Below are 17469 nucleotides of genomic sequence, written 5' to 3'. Positions count from 1 at the left end.
GCCTTCGGGGGATTTTAAAGCCAGCCTCTGTGCTGCCGTTGCCTTACCTCTGCTCGAGGTATCCCAAGGCCTGCCTGACGAACTCCATGCGCACTTCCACGCTGTTGCGGCTCTTCAGGGCATCAGTCGCGGGTGTCAACAACACGTCTGTCATTTGTTTTACCATGGTCCACATGTCAGAGATGTTCTGCACATAAATGAGACTGCATGTGACAATGCTGTGGGGCCGGGGAAATTGCCTCGTTCTTCACGGCAATCTGACTCAAAGGCAGGCGGGACATGGAGCGGGAAGAGGTTAACGTCCTGTCTGAGGTCCTCAGGCTCAAGCCCAGTACAGAAGACGCACCTCTTCCCAGCCAGCTGCCAGCTCCCGTCTTCCCTGCGAGCAGCCCCCGTCTCGAGCTGGTTTTCAGATCAATTACTATTCCAGGTCTGACATAACCACCTACATAACTAAGACCACATAAAACTAACAAGAACACTGAATCTCAGTGGGTTATCCCTTAAGAGAGAGTGAATACATTTATAATCATCCAAAGCTCTAGGAGTTTAAACTCAAGTAGCTGCATTTCAGTCCTTACAAGGTCACTGGAGTTTTTTAAGGCTTAAAATAAGAGTTTAACCTAAATAATACAGGTTCTGTCCTCCCAGAGGCTCTCCAGGGTCCACTGCTCTTACCCCACCGTGTGAGTGGCACAGCCTCCTTTTCTCCTGCCTATTCACTCCCTTCAAAAGATGGCTTCCTGTGGCCTCCCAGGAAAGGCACTGGTGATCTCTCCTGTGTGTTACCACCACACAGCTGGACTCCCTCTTCCCAGAATCCTCCTGGCTGTAAACCTCTCCTAAAAATGTGTTCCCTGAATGCTTTGCAAAATATAAAGAATCCTTGGAAGACAGTAGCGATTAGAGAAAAAGCAGGTTTACACCTTTTCCAAAGGAAAAGAGAAAATCCTGTTTTCACTGTTTCCCTCAAAAATTAAAAACTGTAGAAAATCCACCCTAAATGTGACCCTTTTTAGGTGGTGAGATGGTAGATAAATTCTTATTTTCTTTAGATTGGTTTGTATTGCCTTATATTTACTATTAAAAAAATAAAGCATTTTTGAAGGAAAAAAAAAGTGTGTACGAGTGCTTGCTTCCGTTACAGCCTTTCCTCCTTTCTCCCCTCCTCCTGGCCACCTACCAATCTATCCATCCCCTTTTTAATTTTTTTCCCCCAGCGGGAGAAAATTGGCCAAGGATAAGAACTGAGGGACAGGAATAAAGATGGGGAGTCAGAGAGGAACAGAACCAAGTGGCTTTTAAAGACCCCACCTGAGTCAAGTTCAAGGGGCTCACTGGTGTGAAAACCGCATCACCTTTACAATTCACATCTCATGAAAGAGCCTGTTAGTCTGTCTAAGGAGGGAAACTGGCAGGGAGGAGCTGGAGCCTGACAGAACTTCAAAGCAAACACAGCTTTGCTGGGCCTTTTGCAGATGCATAAAGATACATATATCTATATATATATATAGGATCATCATCAAAAAACCACCCCAAGGGCTTCCCTGGTGGTGCAGTGGCTGGGAGTCTGCCTGCCGATGCAGGGGACGCGGGTTCGTGCCCCGGTCCAGGAGGATCCCACATGCCGCGGAGCGGCTGGGCCCGTGAGCCATGGCCGCTGAGGCTGTGCGTCTGGAGCCTGTGCCCAGCAACGGGGGAGGCCACGGCAGTGAGAGGCCCGCGTACCGCAAAAAGCAAAAACAAAAACAAAAACACCACCCCAAAATTATTTAAAATAAAACTCTGAAGAACAGTTAACATCTTCTTCCAGGGCATAGAGTTTCTCTTCAGCACATTTCTGCCAAGTCAGCAAGCTGCTAATCCCATTGGAACACCAGACCCCACATGTCTCCTCGGGTCAGCTCTGGGCGCTACCTTATCATCCAGCTCTGTGACAGAAGCACAGAGGTCCACAAGGTTAGGCTGCAGGTGTCCGTTGACAATCTTCTCGTTATAGATATAAATCTGAAAGGAAAAGCAAAGTAAATCGCACAAATTCTATTTTCACCTTTTCTTTTTAGAACCCCTTGAAGCAGTTCTGAAACCAGCTTCTGCCCAATGGTCAGAAGCTTTCCTTCCTCAGAGTGGCTGAGCTATCCACACTGCCTGGAGGGCAAGGCCTCTGGCCAGCTTCCCAGTTCTGTGCCTAAGCTTCAGAAAGCAGCATCGACACCCACGAAAGCTAGCCGCTAGCCCAGCCTTCCTAACATCTGTGGAGTGGGAGCAGGGTGGTCCCGGGGGTGGGGGGGGAGTCCCACGGGCAGGTCTGCATTGCTCTGCCCAGCAGACCATCAGTCCCAGAGAGCAAGGACCAAAGTGGAAGGTCTCCTGCTGCTGCTTCCTAGGAACCCAGGGAAACATTTGGTAATCTTTCTGGCAAAAGGACTGAATGGCCCCAGGCCCAGGGCTTGTGGACTTAGTAAGGACTGTCAGGTCGCAGCCCTCCACGTGTTTTATAAGAGCAGTTGCTGCCCATCTGCAGTACCCGTTTCTCAGGAAAGAATCCCAGCTCCTTAGTAAAATTTTCTCAAGAAAAAGGAACTATGTGACGTTCAACAAATGGAAAAGCCAATACTACTTTGGATTTTATTTTTTAAAAACCAACATAATGATGGTAAAAACTATTAAGTTCTACTCTTGCATCTGAAGTCCTTGCTCTACCGAGGACTGAACAAGGTAGTGATGTTAGACAAGTCAGGACCCTGTCAAACCTTACCTCCCTCTACTCTAAATGGGGGAGAGCATCATGCAGCCTCCAGGAGTGTTATAAAGATTAAATGAAACGGTTTTTAAACCAGAACGTGGTGTTTATTCACTCATGAGCATTTATGAGGAGCCTTCCCTGGGGTACTGTGTTCAACATGGGATATAAAGATTCGCTCTCCACTGGAGGGGATAGCCATGTAAACAGATACATGACATTCCAGTGTCCTGAGTGCTAGTAAACCTTAGTTTTATGAAGTTTTAGTCTTCACAGACAGAGAAGATACATGGTTTCTCTCCTCAAAAGCTTGTAATTTCATTAGGCCTGAATTCTGACGGTGCCTGTGGCAATGGAAGTCAGTCACATAATGAAAGTGAAATTTAAAAAAATGTAGATGTAGTGTGGGAGAAAAAGAAGATCTAAAAACTGAAGAAAAAATAAATGAAGGCCCAGCAGTAAAACATGAGGGAGTTGGAAGGAGGGGGACTTATGTGAGGGAAGCTGATGTGGCTGGTTTCAGATGCCTAGAGTTAGAACTGGCAGTGGTACGCTGAAGGAGAGAGGCTTAAAAAGAGCATTTAGAACATTTTTCTCAACAAGGGGTACAAGAAGGATCTCTGATAATACCATCAGCTCACCAAATAATTCAGTTACGGCATCCCTCTGTCAAAGGCACAGGGTCTAGCAGTTTCTCCCCTCCCCCTGTTCACCTCTATAGCCACCACGTGTTTTTGTCTCCACCTACCCCACCCCACCCCAGCCCAGGTTGGACGGAAGAAAGGAATTGGGTGATGCTGAGGGCCACAGTGGCACCGATTGCGGGAGGGCTTCCCTGGTGGCGCAGTGGTTAAGAATCCGCCTGCCAGTGCAGGGGACAAGGGTTTGATCCCTGGCCCGGGAAGATTCCACATGCTGTGGAGCAACTAAGCCCGTGCATCACAACTACTGAGCCTGCGCTCTAGAGCTTGTGCTCCGCAACAAGAGAAGCCACCGCAATGAGAAGCCCGTGCACTGCAAGAAGAGTAGCCCCTGCTTGCCTCAACTAGAGAAAGCCATGCACAGCAATGAAGACCCAACACAGCCAAAATAAAAAAATAAAAAACAAATGAATAAATAAATTTATTAAAAAAGAAAAAGAATCGCGGGAGTTGGTCATGACAGAACAGATGTTCCTTGGTCACTGCTGGTGCAGGACAATTTAAAGGGGATGGAAGCCCACCACCCTCAATTCAAGAAACAAGACTGTTTCCCCTTCTTGATACTTTGTGCAGCAAAGCAGCAAATTAGAATAAAATACACAGGTGGCCAGCACTGCTTTATTCAAAAAGTCAATTCCAGGTATGTACTGTCCTAAGGGCAGTTTCAGTCAACAGAGTCCCAGAGCTTTACCACAAAGTGTCTCAATCCATACTCAAACTATCGCATGGTCATGATATACCACAACCCCCCAAATATCATAAGCTTCTCCAGGACAGTAATATCAGGTAATGGTGAGTACATTATGCTTACCAAGGCAGAAAAGCATTCAGAAAATTTCTCTCTACAACGGGGTGAAGAAGCATTTCTGATAATACCATTCACCGACCAGGTGATAGTTAATACAGAACTCCATTTACTTAGCAGTGCAGTTACTCAAAGCTTTACTGTACATGGGCTGTTGCCAAATGCAAAATGAGATGCCTTGGTCAGTGTGTGAGGCAGATTTCAATTTCCTTAAATCAAACCTGAGTCATTCTATTACCCAATTTGATAGACTTCTCCAGGGACCTAGATGGTAAAATATTAACGCATCCTCTGAATGAAAACCCAACTTGTTTTCAGGGTTGGACTTTCACATGAAGTCTGTGTTCTCTTTTACTTTCCAGCGGGCTCACAGAGGATTTTCCTGGATTCGATCTTCCTTGAGAACACACTCACCTGCCGGGCATAGGCCATCTCAATGCTGTCCAGAGAGCTTCGACCAGGGGGTCCCGCATCACTGATGTAACTTGGCTGTACAGAAATACACATTCAGAATTGGTTCAGAACAGCATTCAGTCATGTAAAGAAAAAAAAAAACTATAAACATATGTTTGTCTTTAACAAAGCTGTTTCTGTTTCCTAGTCAAACTTCCTCAAAACGATGATTTTTACGGGCTTCAACAGAAGGCAACTCTCTTACCATGATCACATGAGAAGGGAGCAGGCATGGGACTCAACTCAAAAATAACAGGAGGCTGGAGAAGCTGTAAGGATATCTCAGTAACTGTTTCTGGAAAGGCACCTCTTTGTAACATTCGGTTTCAATCCCCCAGTCCACCTCATCTTCCCCCTCCATGTCTTTACACCAGTGAGGCTGTGGTGTATGTGGGTCTCCTGTTTCCATCACTCAGATCAGATAGCTGACGAAATGGAGTTTATAGGGTCACAATACCAGGATTCAGACATTTCCTATCTAGAGTCCACACTAAGACAACAGCTACTGATGAACTTTATGCATCTGAAGATATGAAGCCAGCCTAAGTTGGGCATTCATTCATTCAGCAAACATCTGCCAAGTGCCTGCCTGCCACATGCACAGTGTGTACACATCTATCCCCACAGGATGACAAGACAGCCCACAGAGGCTGTTCCCAAAGAGCTTACCATCTGATGGGGAGAGTTAGACACCAACATATGGAAAAAATTATTAGTCTTTTTTAAGAAAGACTAAAGATAATTTTTAGCTAAGTTTATTCCCTACTGTAAAAAAATATGGACCAAAATCAGGTATGTTCCAATTAGGTATATTAGGCATATTCTTAAATTTCCAGTATTAGTTTGTACTGTACTGCAGCAAAGATCAAATTCTTCAAGCTTCTCTCATTTAAAAAAAAAAAAAAAGCAATGCTCTATTCTCTAAAATCTAAAACAAAGCAGTTTAAAGTAGGTTTCCTGGGAGACACATGACAGATAGCAGCAAAACTTCCTAGCACCACCAAAGCTGGTAAAAGGGATACCAACACGAGCATGCACTGGGGCAGGACAGAGAATAGGAAGAAGCAGGAAGCAGAAAGGTGGGCTGTAAACCCTCAGGTTCTAGAATGAACACTGGATTGTCAGGACACCTGGGTTCCAGGAGGACTGCTCCACTCCCTTGCTTTGGCGTCTGGGCAAAGCACATATCCTTGGAGCCTCAGGTTCCCTTTGGCTGATGAAGGGGCTGTCCTAGACAATTTCGAGAGGTCCTCCCCAGCTCTGATTTTCTGCAATCATTGGTATTAAAAGAGCTTTAAACAGTTTACTGTTCAAAATATCGAATTTGATCTCACTACAGTACAGTAAAAACCAATGTATTGGAAATTTAAGAATATAACTAATATACCTAGTAGAATACACCTAATTTTGATCCATACTTGTTTATAGTAGGGAATAAGCTTAGCTAAAGGTTAACTTTAGTCTTTCTAAAAAATGGACTAATAAACTTTTCCATATGTTGGCATCTTACTCTCTCCATCAAATGGTAAGCTTGGAAGATGCTGCTGCTTGGCTGACCCAATGACCATTTCACATCCCTACCTCTCACTTCTACTCACTGCCACTCCCCACTCTGGCATATGGAGTTAAATATATCCAATGGTGTGCTGGTAAATGTTTAACAACTGGCTTGGGAAAGGGAACTTGACTTGTAGCGTTTGCTGGTTTCTGGTGTAAATATTCCCACCATGGCAGAAATCAAGCTATTCCAAGTAGTATCAACTAGATGGCAAATTTTCTGAAACTCTAACAATAGGTCCTCATGAGCTGACCCCTACACACTACCCTTTCCCAGCCTCTACTGCAGCTAGGAGTGGCCATGAACCCTGGTTCTAGCCAACCGGATGAAAGCACAAGCCTGGTAGTACATTCTGGCTTAGTGCAGTTTCTGCTTTTCCTGATAAAGGGAGAAAAAAGAGCCTGGCATGGCCTTTCAGCTTTCTCCCCTGAATGCAAACAGGCTGTCTAGAGCTGCAGCAATCAGCTTGTGAGCCCAAAGTAAGTGTCCGTGCTAAAAATGGTGGTATACAGAGACAAGGAGGTGCCTCTGATGGCACTGCAGAGCTACTGAATTAAGGCCCATACTCTCCACACCTGCAGACTTGTTAGGTGAGAAAAATAAATCGCTATTCAACCTACAGAAACTCAAGTTTTCTGTTACTCACAGCTGAAAGCATTCCTATCTGAAATGATTGAAAACCATCAGGTTATAGTAACAACAGACACGCTTACTGAGCAACTACTATATGCCAAGCACTGTCTTAATTTCTGTGTATTAACTCCACAACCCTATGAGATACATACTTTTATTATAACAATTTTACAGATGAAGACACCAAAGCGCACAGAAAGCACCCTGCCAGAGGTCACTCTAATAGGAAGTAGTGGAGCCGTGGTTTGTGCCCACAGCCTGGGGCCACACTGCCAGCCAGGGCAGCCTGGGGCAACTGTCCAAGGATGGCCATCGAAGAACAAGAGAGAGTAGCAGTTAGAAATCCTGGCTCCACTACTCACTAGCTATGTGATCTTGATTGAGTATATTGCTTCTTTTGAGCCTGGGATTCTTTAGCTGTAACACAGGTGCAGCAATGGTATCTCCCTCATAGATTTGTGAAATAATCTTAAATTAACTGGGAAGAAAACAGTACTTATTTCACAAGGAGTAAGTAGGAATAAGTAGAAAGAGCTCACTGTCCAACATTTGACCAGTAAATGCTAGCTGTTACCACTTTTTAAATAAAAAATAAACCATAATGAACATGGGACTAAATCAGATGTTGAACAGTGGATAGATATAGACACTACAGAAACATAATCTAAGATATTTTCTTTGTGCTGGCTGGAAATTCTCATCTCACTCCTCTACAATGAAAACACATTCCTTGTAGGAAAAGAATCCCCCAGCAGCTCATTTTCTATTTCTGGACTAATTCTGAGTGTTCCCAGTAACACTGCATTTGAGGACTGTTCTATAATGTGGCCATCTTTCTGGAACAGAACTCTCTGAAAGTTGATGATCCCCGAGTCTCTTGAAAGAACAGAGCACTAAGCCTGTTAATTCCAGTAACCTAACTGGGGGGAATAAATGGGGAGGAGAGGGGGAATGGCGCTAAACACTTCTGCAAGGACACAGTTGTTTCAGCTAAATATACATAAACAGCCTTGAGAAATATTTTCCAGTACTACTAAAAACCTAATTTTAAAAAGTAGTTGGTTTTTCGGCCTTCAAATTTCCATTTAAATTAATTTTGCCTAATGCCCTTGTTTTCAAACGTACCTTTCCTTCATTTGCCCTTGGCTGAGCCTCTATTTCACCACACACAAAGTCAGTTATCCATCAACAGGATGTGTACATGCACATTCCTGAGCAGAGGAACCAGCAAACATTCAATGGAATTTCAAAGCCAGGAGCTGCTAGAGGGCGGGGAAAGGAGACGCCAGTATGCTGTGTGGGAATAACATTCCAAACTCTTCAGGTTTTCTCTGTATTGGGGCCTGATCGGAGCACAGTGGGGATAACAGAAGCACAGAATCAGAGACCAGAAAGGCAGGGAAGATGGGTAGGCAGGGCCAGAGAGAACAACAAGGGGCTCACCCAGGAGTCTGGAGATAATGTGAAGAAACAGCAGTCTCTGGGAGCACAGACATGAGAAGGGTCTTCTCAGTGTACCTGGTGTTCCCCAAACAGCCATTTTCTAAGTGAACATTCCTGAACAGGCAGGATGTGGTTGGAGAGTGGCAGGAGGGAACTGCAAGCTTTTATCAAGCAATACTTTTGTACATAACATATCCAGGGATGAATAAATCTCTTTTCCCAAGGAGAGCACATTCCAGGCAGGGAAAAATGAATGTAGCACTCACTTCTAGCAAAACAAGTACAGAGTAAAAAGAAAATGTGATGATACTACAGAAGAAAGAGAGTTTTTAATTTCCAAGTGGAATGTTTTGGCTTTATGTAAGCAAAACAGAACCAAAGTAATTAATGTACAATAGTTGGCTACAGTATCTGTACACAGAAGCCCAGTACTACCAGAAAAAACACTGACTGGGCACCAGAAGACCCAGGTTCTAAACGCAACCCAACTGTGTGACCTTGGGTAATGACATCTAACTTTTCTGGAGCATCATTCTCCATGGAGAAAACGGACAGAATACTTGGGTCATTTATACAATGAAATCTATTACGGCCACTAAAAAATGACAGACACCTACATGTACTAACCTAGAAAAAGCTCCAAAATAAGTTAAAAAAAATCAAAACATAATGCTAAGTAGAATCATTTATTATATAAAATGGTGCCGTTTATGGAGTAAATTGATAATAAACTGATCAGATGGACATATACGTATAAATGTGCACATAAATACCTGAGAGGGAATTGGAAGGATAGAATGTCAGAGGTTATGTTTGGGTTGGGGGTAGAGGAGAGCAGCTGAATTTTCACAATCTCTATCTCTATCTCTACCAGTAGAACGCTGTGCAAGAAGAAGGTGTTCATGTGATATATCCTGATGTCAAAATGAAGGGCCCGTTGAGTTGTGTTCTTTAAACTTCTTTTTGAAAGAGCAGCTGAGCACTTTCTATACTTGAAATCCTACTCAAATTCCAATACATGAAACAAATTAGGAAACTACCAGGGAGCCATAAAATACAGCTTGGAATCATCTAGTCTGGGGTTTTCAAACTCATACTGTCAGTCTATATTTTTACTGTATTCCATCAAATCTAATACACCATCAACTGCAAGGCATCATGTTATTTATGTACCATTAGGAAAGAAAAATGCGGACAAACTATGACACACCACTGAATTTAAGGTGTATCCTGATTTCAGAGATGTTAAAATATAGAAAAGATGTGTAACTGGGAATTGGTGAAATATGGTATTAAGTCAGTGATCAAAATTAGAGACTACATTCAACACACACTGTTCACACATCACATCATTATCTGTAATGACTAAGCTACAATTTAGCTTCTCTACTGAGCCTATTGCTTGCTAGGCTGAGCCATTTTCCAGACAACACATTAAAGCAATACATTAAAGCAACGTCCACTGACTATGTCTAATATCAGTACAGCCACGACACACTGAGGCTAGGTAAAAATTTACTTTTAAATGTTGCCTAAGATATATCAAGGATTCTCAACGATGCTCAAAGCCCGTAGTGTCATGCAAGGAGCGCAGACGGGGGGTGTTCTTCCCCACAGGCCAGACGCAAGGACTAGGGTATGGGAGTTCTTAGCCAGGAGTCTCTTTCTTGCTTCAAAGCACATCATTTTTATTCAGACTACAACCTGGGAAGTTATTAACAATCTTTCGATTCCTACCTTTCTTTAAAAATTATACCTTTTTCTTCAATGATATCCTAAGGAAATTAACTTCCCAAATTGAATTTATGCTACTGAAGCATCATTTCCCTTATTAAAACTTGCCAGGAATAGATATTACTAACGTGTTGTTGCTCTTCTGTTATTGGAAGGCTTGGGGGAAAAATGATTCAGGAACCACCATCTCCTACTTCATTTTTGCTTAAAAATAAAAGCCTCAAGCCTCTCTTCATATTAAATTAACCAAATTTGGACATTTTCCTTCAAATATAAGGTCAGCTCAAAATGACTGGAAGCCTCTTTCCTAGCTAATGACTCTTTGGATTCCAACAACCTTATTCTTGACAATAAAGTGCCCAGGAAAGAATGGTTTAGATGGCAAGTCATACTTTAATTATTTCTTCTACTTATGTCCTGAGATTTTTTTTCATTCCTAGTGACTTTATAGGTCAAGGGACACTTAAAAAGGGATAGATCCATATTAAAATGATAAAAATAAACTTAATAGTGTGTAGCTTACCAAATACCAGCCACCACCATACAGAGTGCTGCGATATGCTGAGCGTGCACTCTATATCAGCTCTGGGCCAGGCACCTTACACACGTTCTATGTTCCTTCCAATGGTTCTTCAAGAGAGGCCTTTTACAATGAGGATGAGAACAGGGAGGTTCCCGGGAGAGCCCCGGGAACTTAGGCCTGCAGAATTCCAAAGCCTGTCTCAGGCCTTCACACTCTGCGGTTTCTTACAAAGAGGGCAGAGAAGGTGCCTGCCCAAGTGGAGATAATACCACCTTTCCATCATTTTGAAGAAAATTACACGGAAAAAACCTGTAAAAACATGGTTCTTCCACATATCCACCAGAACGGTTGAACTGAAAAAGACAAAAAATACCAAGTGTGGCAAAGGTATGGAACAAAGAGAATTCTCATAGTGCTGGTGGGAGGGTACACTAAGAAACTGTTTTGGAACAGTGTTGAACATATGTGTACCCTCTGTCCCAGCAACTGCCCGCTTAGATGTGCCCAATGGATGTGCAAACGTATGTTCACCAAAAGACAGGTACAAGAATGCTCTCAATAGCACTCTTTATAAAAGCTAAGAACTGGTAACTATCCAAATGTCCATCAACATCAGAATGGATAAACAGATTGCAGTCATACTATTCGGCCATGAGAATGAATAGTCTTCAACTACATGTAACAATATACAGAATGTTAAGCAAAAGCCAGAAACAAGAGTACATACCATATGACTCCATTTACACAGAGTTTAAAAACAGGCAAAAATCTATGACATCAGAAGTTAGGACAGTGTTTCTTTTGGTGGTGGTGGTGAGGGGTGGTGAATGAAAAGGCACAGAACAGGGGATGCTGGGATGCCAACAATGTTGTTTCTTCATCTGGGTGTGTTCCCTTTTGGTATATTCATTGAGCTGTATACTTAAGAAGTGCATACTTTTCTATATATATGTTATACTTCAGGAAAAAAGTTCAAAACAGCAACAAACAACAAAACCTACAAGGTTCCAGAAATGGCAGTTCCCTGGATTATCTGAAGAACCATCTGCATCATTTGCCAGCTTTTTCAGCAAAGCTATCCACTCCGCTAGGTGTCACAACAGACAACAGCAAAAGCATCAATAACTCCCTTCCAAGAGGGAGGACTTGAGGTCAAGGAAGCAGAGTCTACTAAATAGATTAGTCTATTTTAAGACAAGAGCAATCAAGAAAGAATATCTCATTAGCAGCTTATAATTACTTCCAAATCCCAATGCAGACTACAACCTATTAACACAATTTTAAAAAATGAAGTTTATAAAACCATGAGCTGTTCTACTTATCTGCCCAGACTCACAAGAAATTGAGAAAGAAACATTAGGCTAGCCAAGGATTTTATACATTAGCTCTTTTTTCCCAAAGACTCTACTCTTCTTTGAAATCTTTGAGTCTAAGAAATGTGGAACAGGGTCATTAATGAGTAATTTCCTAAGATAAATGACTTTAGCATCTATTTATTTGGGGGGCTAATTTAATAGAAAAACTGGGTTTTTAAATCAGGAGCAAATTTGTAGATACAGGGTGTGTGAAGCTACCCTGCAGGCATGACACACTGCCAAGCTACCCACCTTCGACCCAGACTTCAACAGAACGATGGCCTAGAAGCCAACAGTCCTGGATCTCACCAGCATATTACACATCTCTCTGAGCCTTAGTTGTCCTATCTCCCATGAGAAAAGAATGCTAGCTAGTTAAGAAACAACTTCTGGTAAAAAGATTTATCAGGAAGCACTGGCAATATTACTTGAAATGTCTAACGCTATAATTTTTGTGACATTATAATTTTTAACTTGCACCTCCAAATTATCTGAAACTACTTACTTTAAAACAATAGTAAGGGACGCCCATTATGAGTCAGGTGCTTTATGTTATCACTAATCTTCCCAATAATCCCATTTCACCAATGAAGACATTAAATGTCTGCAGGATTAAATAACTTGGATGAGGTCTCAGAACTAGTCAGTGGTGAAGCTAGGATCTGAACCCCAGGGCTGTTCTCTCCCCAGCACCAGCGTGGTAAATGTGTGGTTAAGTCACAGCTCCCACTGGCACAAGGGCAGACATCACTAATCAAGCACGACACACTTTCCTGCTGATCCCAAGATGCAGCCTCAAATCCCTCTCAGGAAAGATCTCCAGGATAAATAAGTGAAAAAAACATGATATAGAACAGAGCATATAGTAAAATAACTTTTGTGTAAGAAGGAGGGAAGATAATATATTGCCTTGTATTCATATAAAGAGACTCGAAATATTACACAAGAAAGTAATAATAGTGATTACTTCCAGGGAGAGGCAAAGTGGGGAGGGAATGAGCTTCTGGGGACAGGGTTCTTTAGTTCTTGAGTCATATGAATACATTGCCTTTAAAAAAATTAGATTTTAGGGCTTCCCTGGTGGCGCAGTGGTTAAGAATCTGCCTGCCAATGCAGGGAACACAGGTTCGAGCCCTGGTCTGGGAAGATCCCACATGCCGTGGAGCAACTAAGCCCTACTTAGTTGGGCTTAAGCCCAACTACTGAGCCTGCACATCTGGAGCCTGTGCTCTGCAACAGGAGAAGCCGCGACAGTGAGAGGCCCACGCACCGCGATGAAGAGTGGGTCTCGCTCACCGCAACTGGAGAAAGCCCTCGCACAGAAATGAACACCCAACACAGCCAAAAAAAAAATAAATAAATAAATTTATTTTTTATAAAAAGAATTAGATTTTAAAGAGGAGAAACCCCTCAACTTAGCACCACCACCAATCAATGAACACTGGCAATTAAAATAAACCCTATTAAACATACCCACTCTAAAATCACACTGTTTCAACATATCCCTAATACTCTGGTTAGCACAAAGTTAGCTAAGGCCAAATGATTTATTCAACAAATATTTCTAGAGCATCTAATATGTTCCAGGGACTCTTCTAGGCACTGGAGATATGAGTAAACACAACAAACAAAAATCCTTACCTTCATGGAGCTTACATTCTACTGTGAGAAACAGACAGTAAGCAATACAAAGACATAAAACACATACAATGGTTTAAAGTGAAGAAGTACTAAAAAGAAAAATATAGGGCTTCCCTGGTGGTGCAGTGGTTGAGAGTCCGCCTGCCGATGCAGGGGACATGGGTTCGTGCCCCGGTCCGGGAAGATCGCACCTGCCGCGAAGCAGCTGGGCCCATGAGCCATGGCCGCTGAGCCTGCGCATGTGGAGCCTGTGCTCCGCAACGGGAGAGGCCACAGCAGTGAGAGGCCCGCGTACCACAAAAAAAAAAAAGAAAAAAGAAAAATATAGCAAGAAAAGGGGATATAGAAAGTGCTGAATGGGGAAAGGTTGGTTTGGATTTCAGATATCAAGGCCCTGGAAGGCCTCACTGAGATGGCACTGGGTAATATGTGAAGAAAGTGAGGGAGACAGCCATGCAGTTATTTGGGGGAAGAGCCTTCTAGGCACAAGCAACAGGAAGCCCAGAGGACCTGAGGCAGGAGCCAGCCTACCCGGTTCGTTCAAGGAACCTGCAACGAGCTTCTTTGGCTGGAGCAGCAAGAGCAACAGGAGCAGAATAACTTGAGCTGCGAGAGGCAACAAGACCAGGTCAGGTAGGGACTTAGAGATCATGGTAAAGACTCTGGCTTTCACTGCAAGTGAGATGGGTGTCACTGGAGGATCGCGAACGGAGGAGTGACACGATCTAGCCTGTGTCTTAATAGCGTCACTCTGGCTGTTGTGTTGAAAAGACTGTACAAGGGCAAAAGCAGGGAGACCAGTGTGGCTGACAACCTCTAAGATGGCTCCCAATAATCCCCACTTCCTGGGATCCGAGCCCTCGTTTAATCCTCTCTCCTTGAGCACAGGCTGAATTTAGTGACTTACCTTGATCAAAGCAAAGCGACAGGATATTACTTTCAAGATTAAGTCACGGAAAGACCGTGGTTTCTGCCTTGGGGGCCCTTTAGCTCTTCCTTGGATCCCTCACTCTTGCTCCAGGGGAAGCAAACTACCATGCTGTGAGCAACAGAAGAGAGACCCACATGACAAGGAACTGACGTCCCTAGCCAAGAGCCAGAGGGGACCTGAGGCTTGCCAAGAGGAATGTGAGTGAGCCTGGGAGTGGATCCTCCCCGAGTTTAGCCCTGCAATGAGTGTTGCCTCAGCCAACACCTTGACCACAGCCTCAAGAGACCCTGAACTATTTCTGGTAAATGCAGCTAAGCTAAATGATTGTTTTCAGCCACTACGGTTTGGAGTGATTGGTTACATAGCAATAGATAATGGAAAAACCAGTTAGGAGGTTAGTCCAATAATGTGAACAAGAGATGATGGTGACTTGGACCAGAGTGCTAACAGCAGATGTGGTAAGAAGTGGTTGGATTCTGGGTATATTTTGAGAGCAGGGTTAAGTAAATTTGCCAACACGTAAGAGAGTCTAGGTGAGAGAAAGGGAGGACAAAAATAAATCTGAGGTGTTTGATCTGAGCAAGTGAAAAACTGCAACTGCCCTTTATGAAGAGGATAAACTCTGAGAAAAGAAGGTTGATGCCAGGAGGGAGTTGAGGGCAGTTGCTACCATGACTCAATTCTAAACATGTTTAGCTTGATGGCTCTGAGACATCTGAGTACAGCCAAGAAGGCCACTAGAAAAATGAGTCTGGGGGTGTTTGGGGCTGTGATATAAATTTAAGTCTTCAAGTACATAGATGGTATTTAATACCACAAGCCCAGATGAGATCAATGGGGCAGTGACTGAGGAAGAAACAAGAACAGGTCAAGGACTGAGTCCTGGGACACACAAACACCTAGGAGTCAAGGAATTTGAGGAAAATTCAGCAAAAGAGGCTGAGCAGAAGCAGCCAGACATGTTGGAGGAAATCCAGGCAAATGCGGGCATCTGGAAGGCAATGAAAAGAGGGTTTCAAGGAGGAGACAGTGATCAACCGTGCCAGGACTGTCAGTAGTCAAGCAGACAACCATTCTCTGACCTCACAGTTTTCATCGTGGTTTACCTTCTGGACTCAACCTACCTCGCTTTCTTGAGTAAAGTCAAGGGCATCTTCTCCCGATGCCAGCAGGGTGTGGAGAATCCGCTGTTTCACTTGCTCCCACTCAACCAGCATTGACTCTCGATGGTACTCCTCAGCCATGCCAAAGGTCTGTTGGAGAGGAGCAGAGAGAGATGACCCAAATGAGAAGACAAAGAACACGGTTTCCCTTGAAGCGCAACAGAAATTCAAAGCCCTCCAGATCTGCCATCTTTCCATAAGTGGAGCAAAAGCAATCTATTTTAAATTATCCTTAAAGAATTTACTGACAACTGTTTGCAACATGCCCTATTTCATCAAGTCTAACACATTACATTTTTTTTTAATTGTGGCAAAATGCACTTAACAATAAAACTTACCATGTTAACCCTTTTTAAGTGTACAGTTCAGTGGTATTAAGTTCATTCACACGGCTGTGCAAACATCACCACCATACATCTCCAGAACTCTTTTCATCGTGCAAAAATGAAATTCTGCACCCATTAAACAATATCTTCATTCCCACCCTCCCCCAGTAACAGGCAACCACCATTCTACTTCTGTCTCTATGATTTTGACCACTTCTAGGTACCTCATGGAAGTGCAATCATACAGTATTTGTCTTCTTATGTCTGGCTTATTTCACTTAGCAAAATGTCCTCAAGATTCATCCATGTTATAGCATATACAGTCTCGTTCCTTTTTAAGGCTGAATAATACTCCACCGTATGTACACACCACATTTTGTTTATCCATTCATCTATCCATGGACACTTGAGTTGCTTCCAATTTTTGGTAATTGTGAATCGTGCTACTGTGAACATGGGTGTACAAATATCTCTTCAAATTCCTGCTTTCAATTCTTTGGGATACATACCCAGAAATGGAATTGCTGGATCAGATGGTCATACTGTTTAATTTTTTGAGCGATTGCATGTTTCCAAAGAGGCTGTACCATTTTTCATTCCATCAACAGTGCACAAAGGTTCCAATTTCTCTACATCCTCTCCAATACTCACTATTCTCTGGGTTTTTTTGATTGCAGCCATGCTAATGGGTGTGAGGTGATAACTCATGGTTTTGATTTGCATTTCTCTAATAAGTAGTGATGCTGAACATCTTTTCATGTGCTTATTAAGATAAATATCTTCTTAAAACCTCTGAAATTAGGCTACATATTACAATTGATAGCATGTCAAAAGCTTAAATTGAAGTACTTTTTCTTTGTAGTACATAAAATAATGACGGATTATAAAGTCAATGGTATCTTAAGATTTAACGAGCCTCTAAGATAAGACAGAAAGTAAGATTCTCCCAGTGTATTTTTTTAAGAAACAGTAATATCTTCATATGAGGAAGCAAATCAGTAAAAGAAAAAACAGAGCCTTTTGCAATTAGGTTTCCTATCAGTCTTCTCAAAGTCACTACTGAAATGTCTGGCAAACCTCACTTCTATCTGCTGGTGACACAGCAGGTTGCCAAAACAAAGGCACTCAGAAGGAAAAGAAAAAAAGAGAAAGAAGGAAAACAAAGAAAAGAGGAAGGGGGGCTTCCCTGGTGGTGCAGTGGTTAGGAATCTGCCTGCCAATGCAGGGGATATGGGTTCAAGCGCCGGTCCGGGAAGATCTCCCATGCCTAGGAGCAACTAAGCCTGTGCACCACAACTACTGAGCCTGTACTCTAGAGCCTGCGTGCCACAACTACTGAAGCCCATGTGCCTAGAGCCCGTGCTCCATAACAAGAGAAGCCACTGCAGTGAGAAGCCCGTGCACCGCAACGAAGAGTAGCCCCGCTCACCACAACTAGAGAAAGCCCTCCGTTGCACGCA

The 17469-nt window shown here is 43.1% G+C and overlaps 1 protein-coding gene across 8 annotated transcripts in view; it reads right to left on the bottom strand.

Moving 5' to 3' along the window:
- The window catches only part of NUP93 (nucleoporin 93), a 128313-nt gene that overhangs the window by 17555 nt on the left and 93289 nt on the right, over positions 1-17469 (bottom strand). For all 8 annotated transcript variants that reach the window (XM_060000872.1, XM_060000873.1, XM_060000874.1 and 5 more), the window contains 4 exons: positions 15645-15773; positions 4664-4738; positions 1918-2007; positions 48-187 (listed from right to left, as the gene is read on the bottom strand). In XM_060000872.1, coding sequence (XP_059856855.1) covers positions 48-187; positions 1918-2007; positions 4664-4738; positions 15645-15773 — 434 coding nt within the window. The remainder of the gene's footprint in view (positions 1-47; positions 188-1917; positions 2008-4663; positions 4739-15644; positions 15774-17469) is intronic.

Source organism: Delphinus delphis, chromosome 20 (assembly GCF_949987515.2).
Source record: "Delphinus delphis chromosome 20, mDelDel1.2, whole genome shotgun sequence".
In the NCBI taxonomy this organism is placed as follows: domain Eukaryota; kingdom Metazoa; phylum Chordata; class Mammalia; order Artiodactyla; family Delphinidae; genus Delphinus; species Delphinus delphis.
This window is presented reverse-complemented; position numbering and strand designations above follow the sequence as displayed.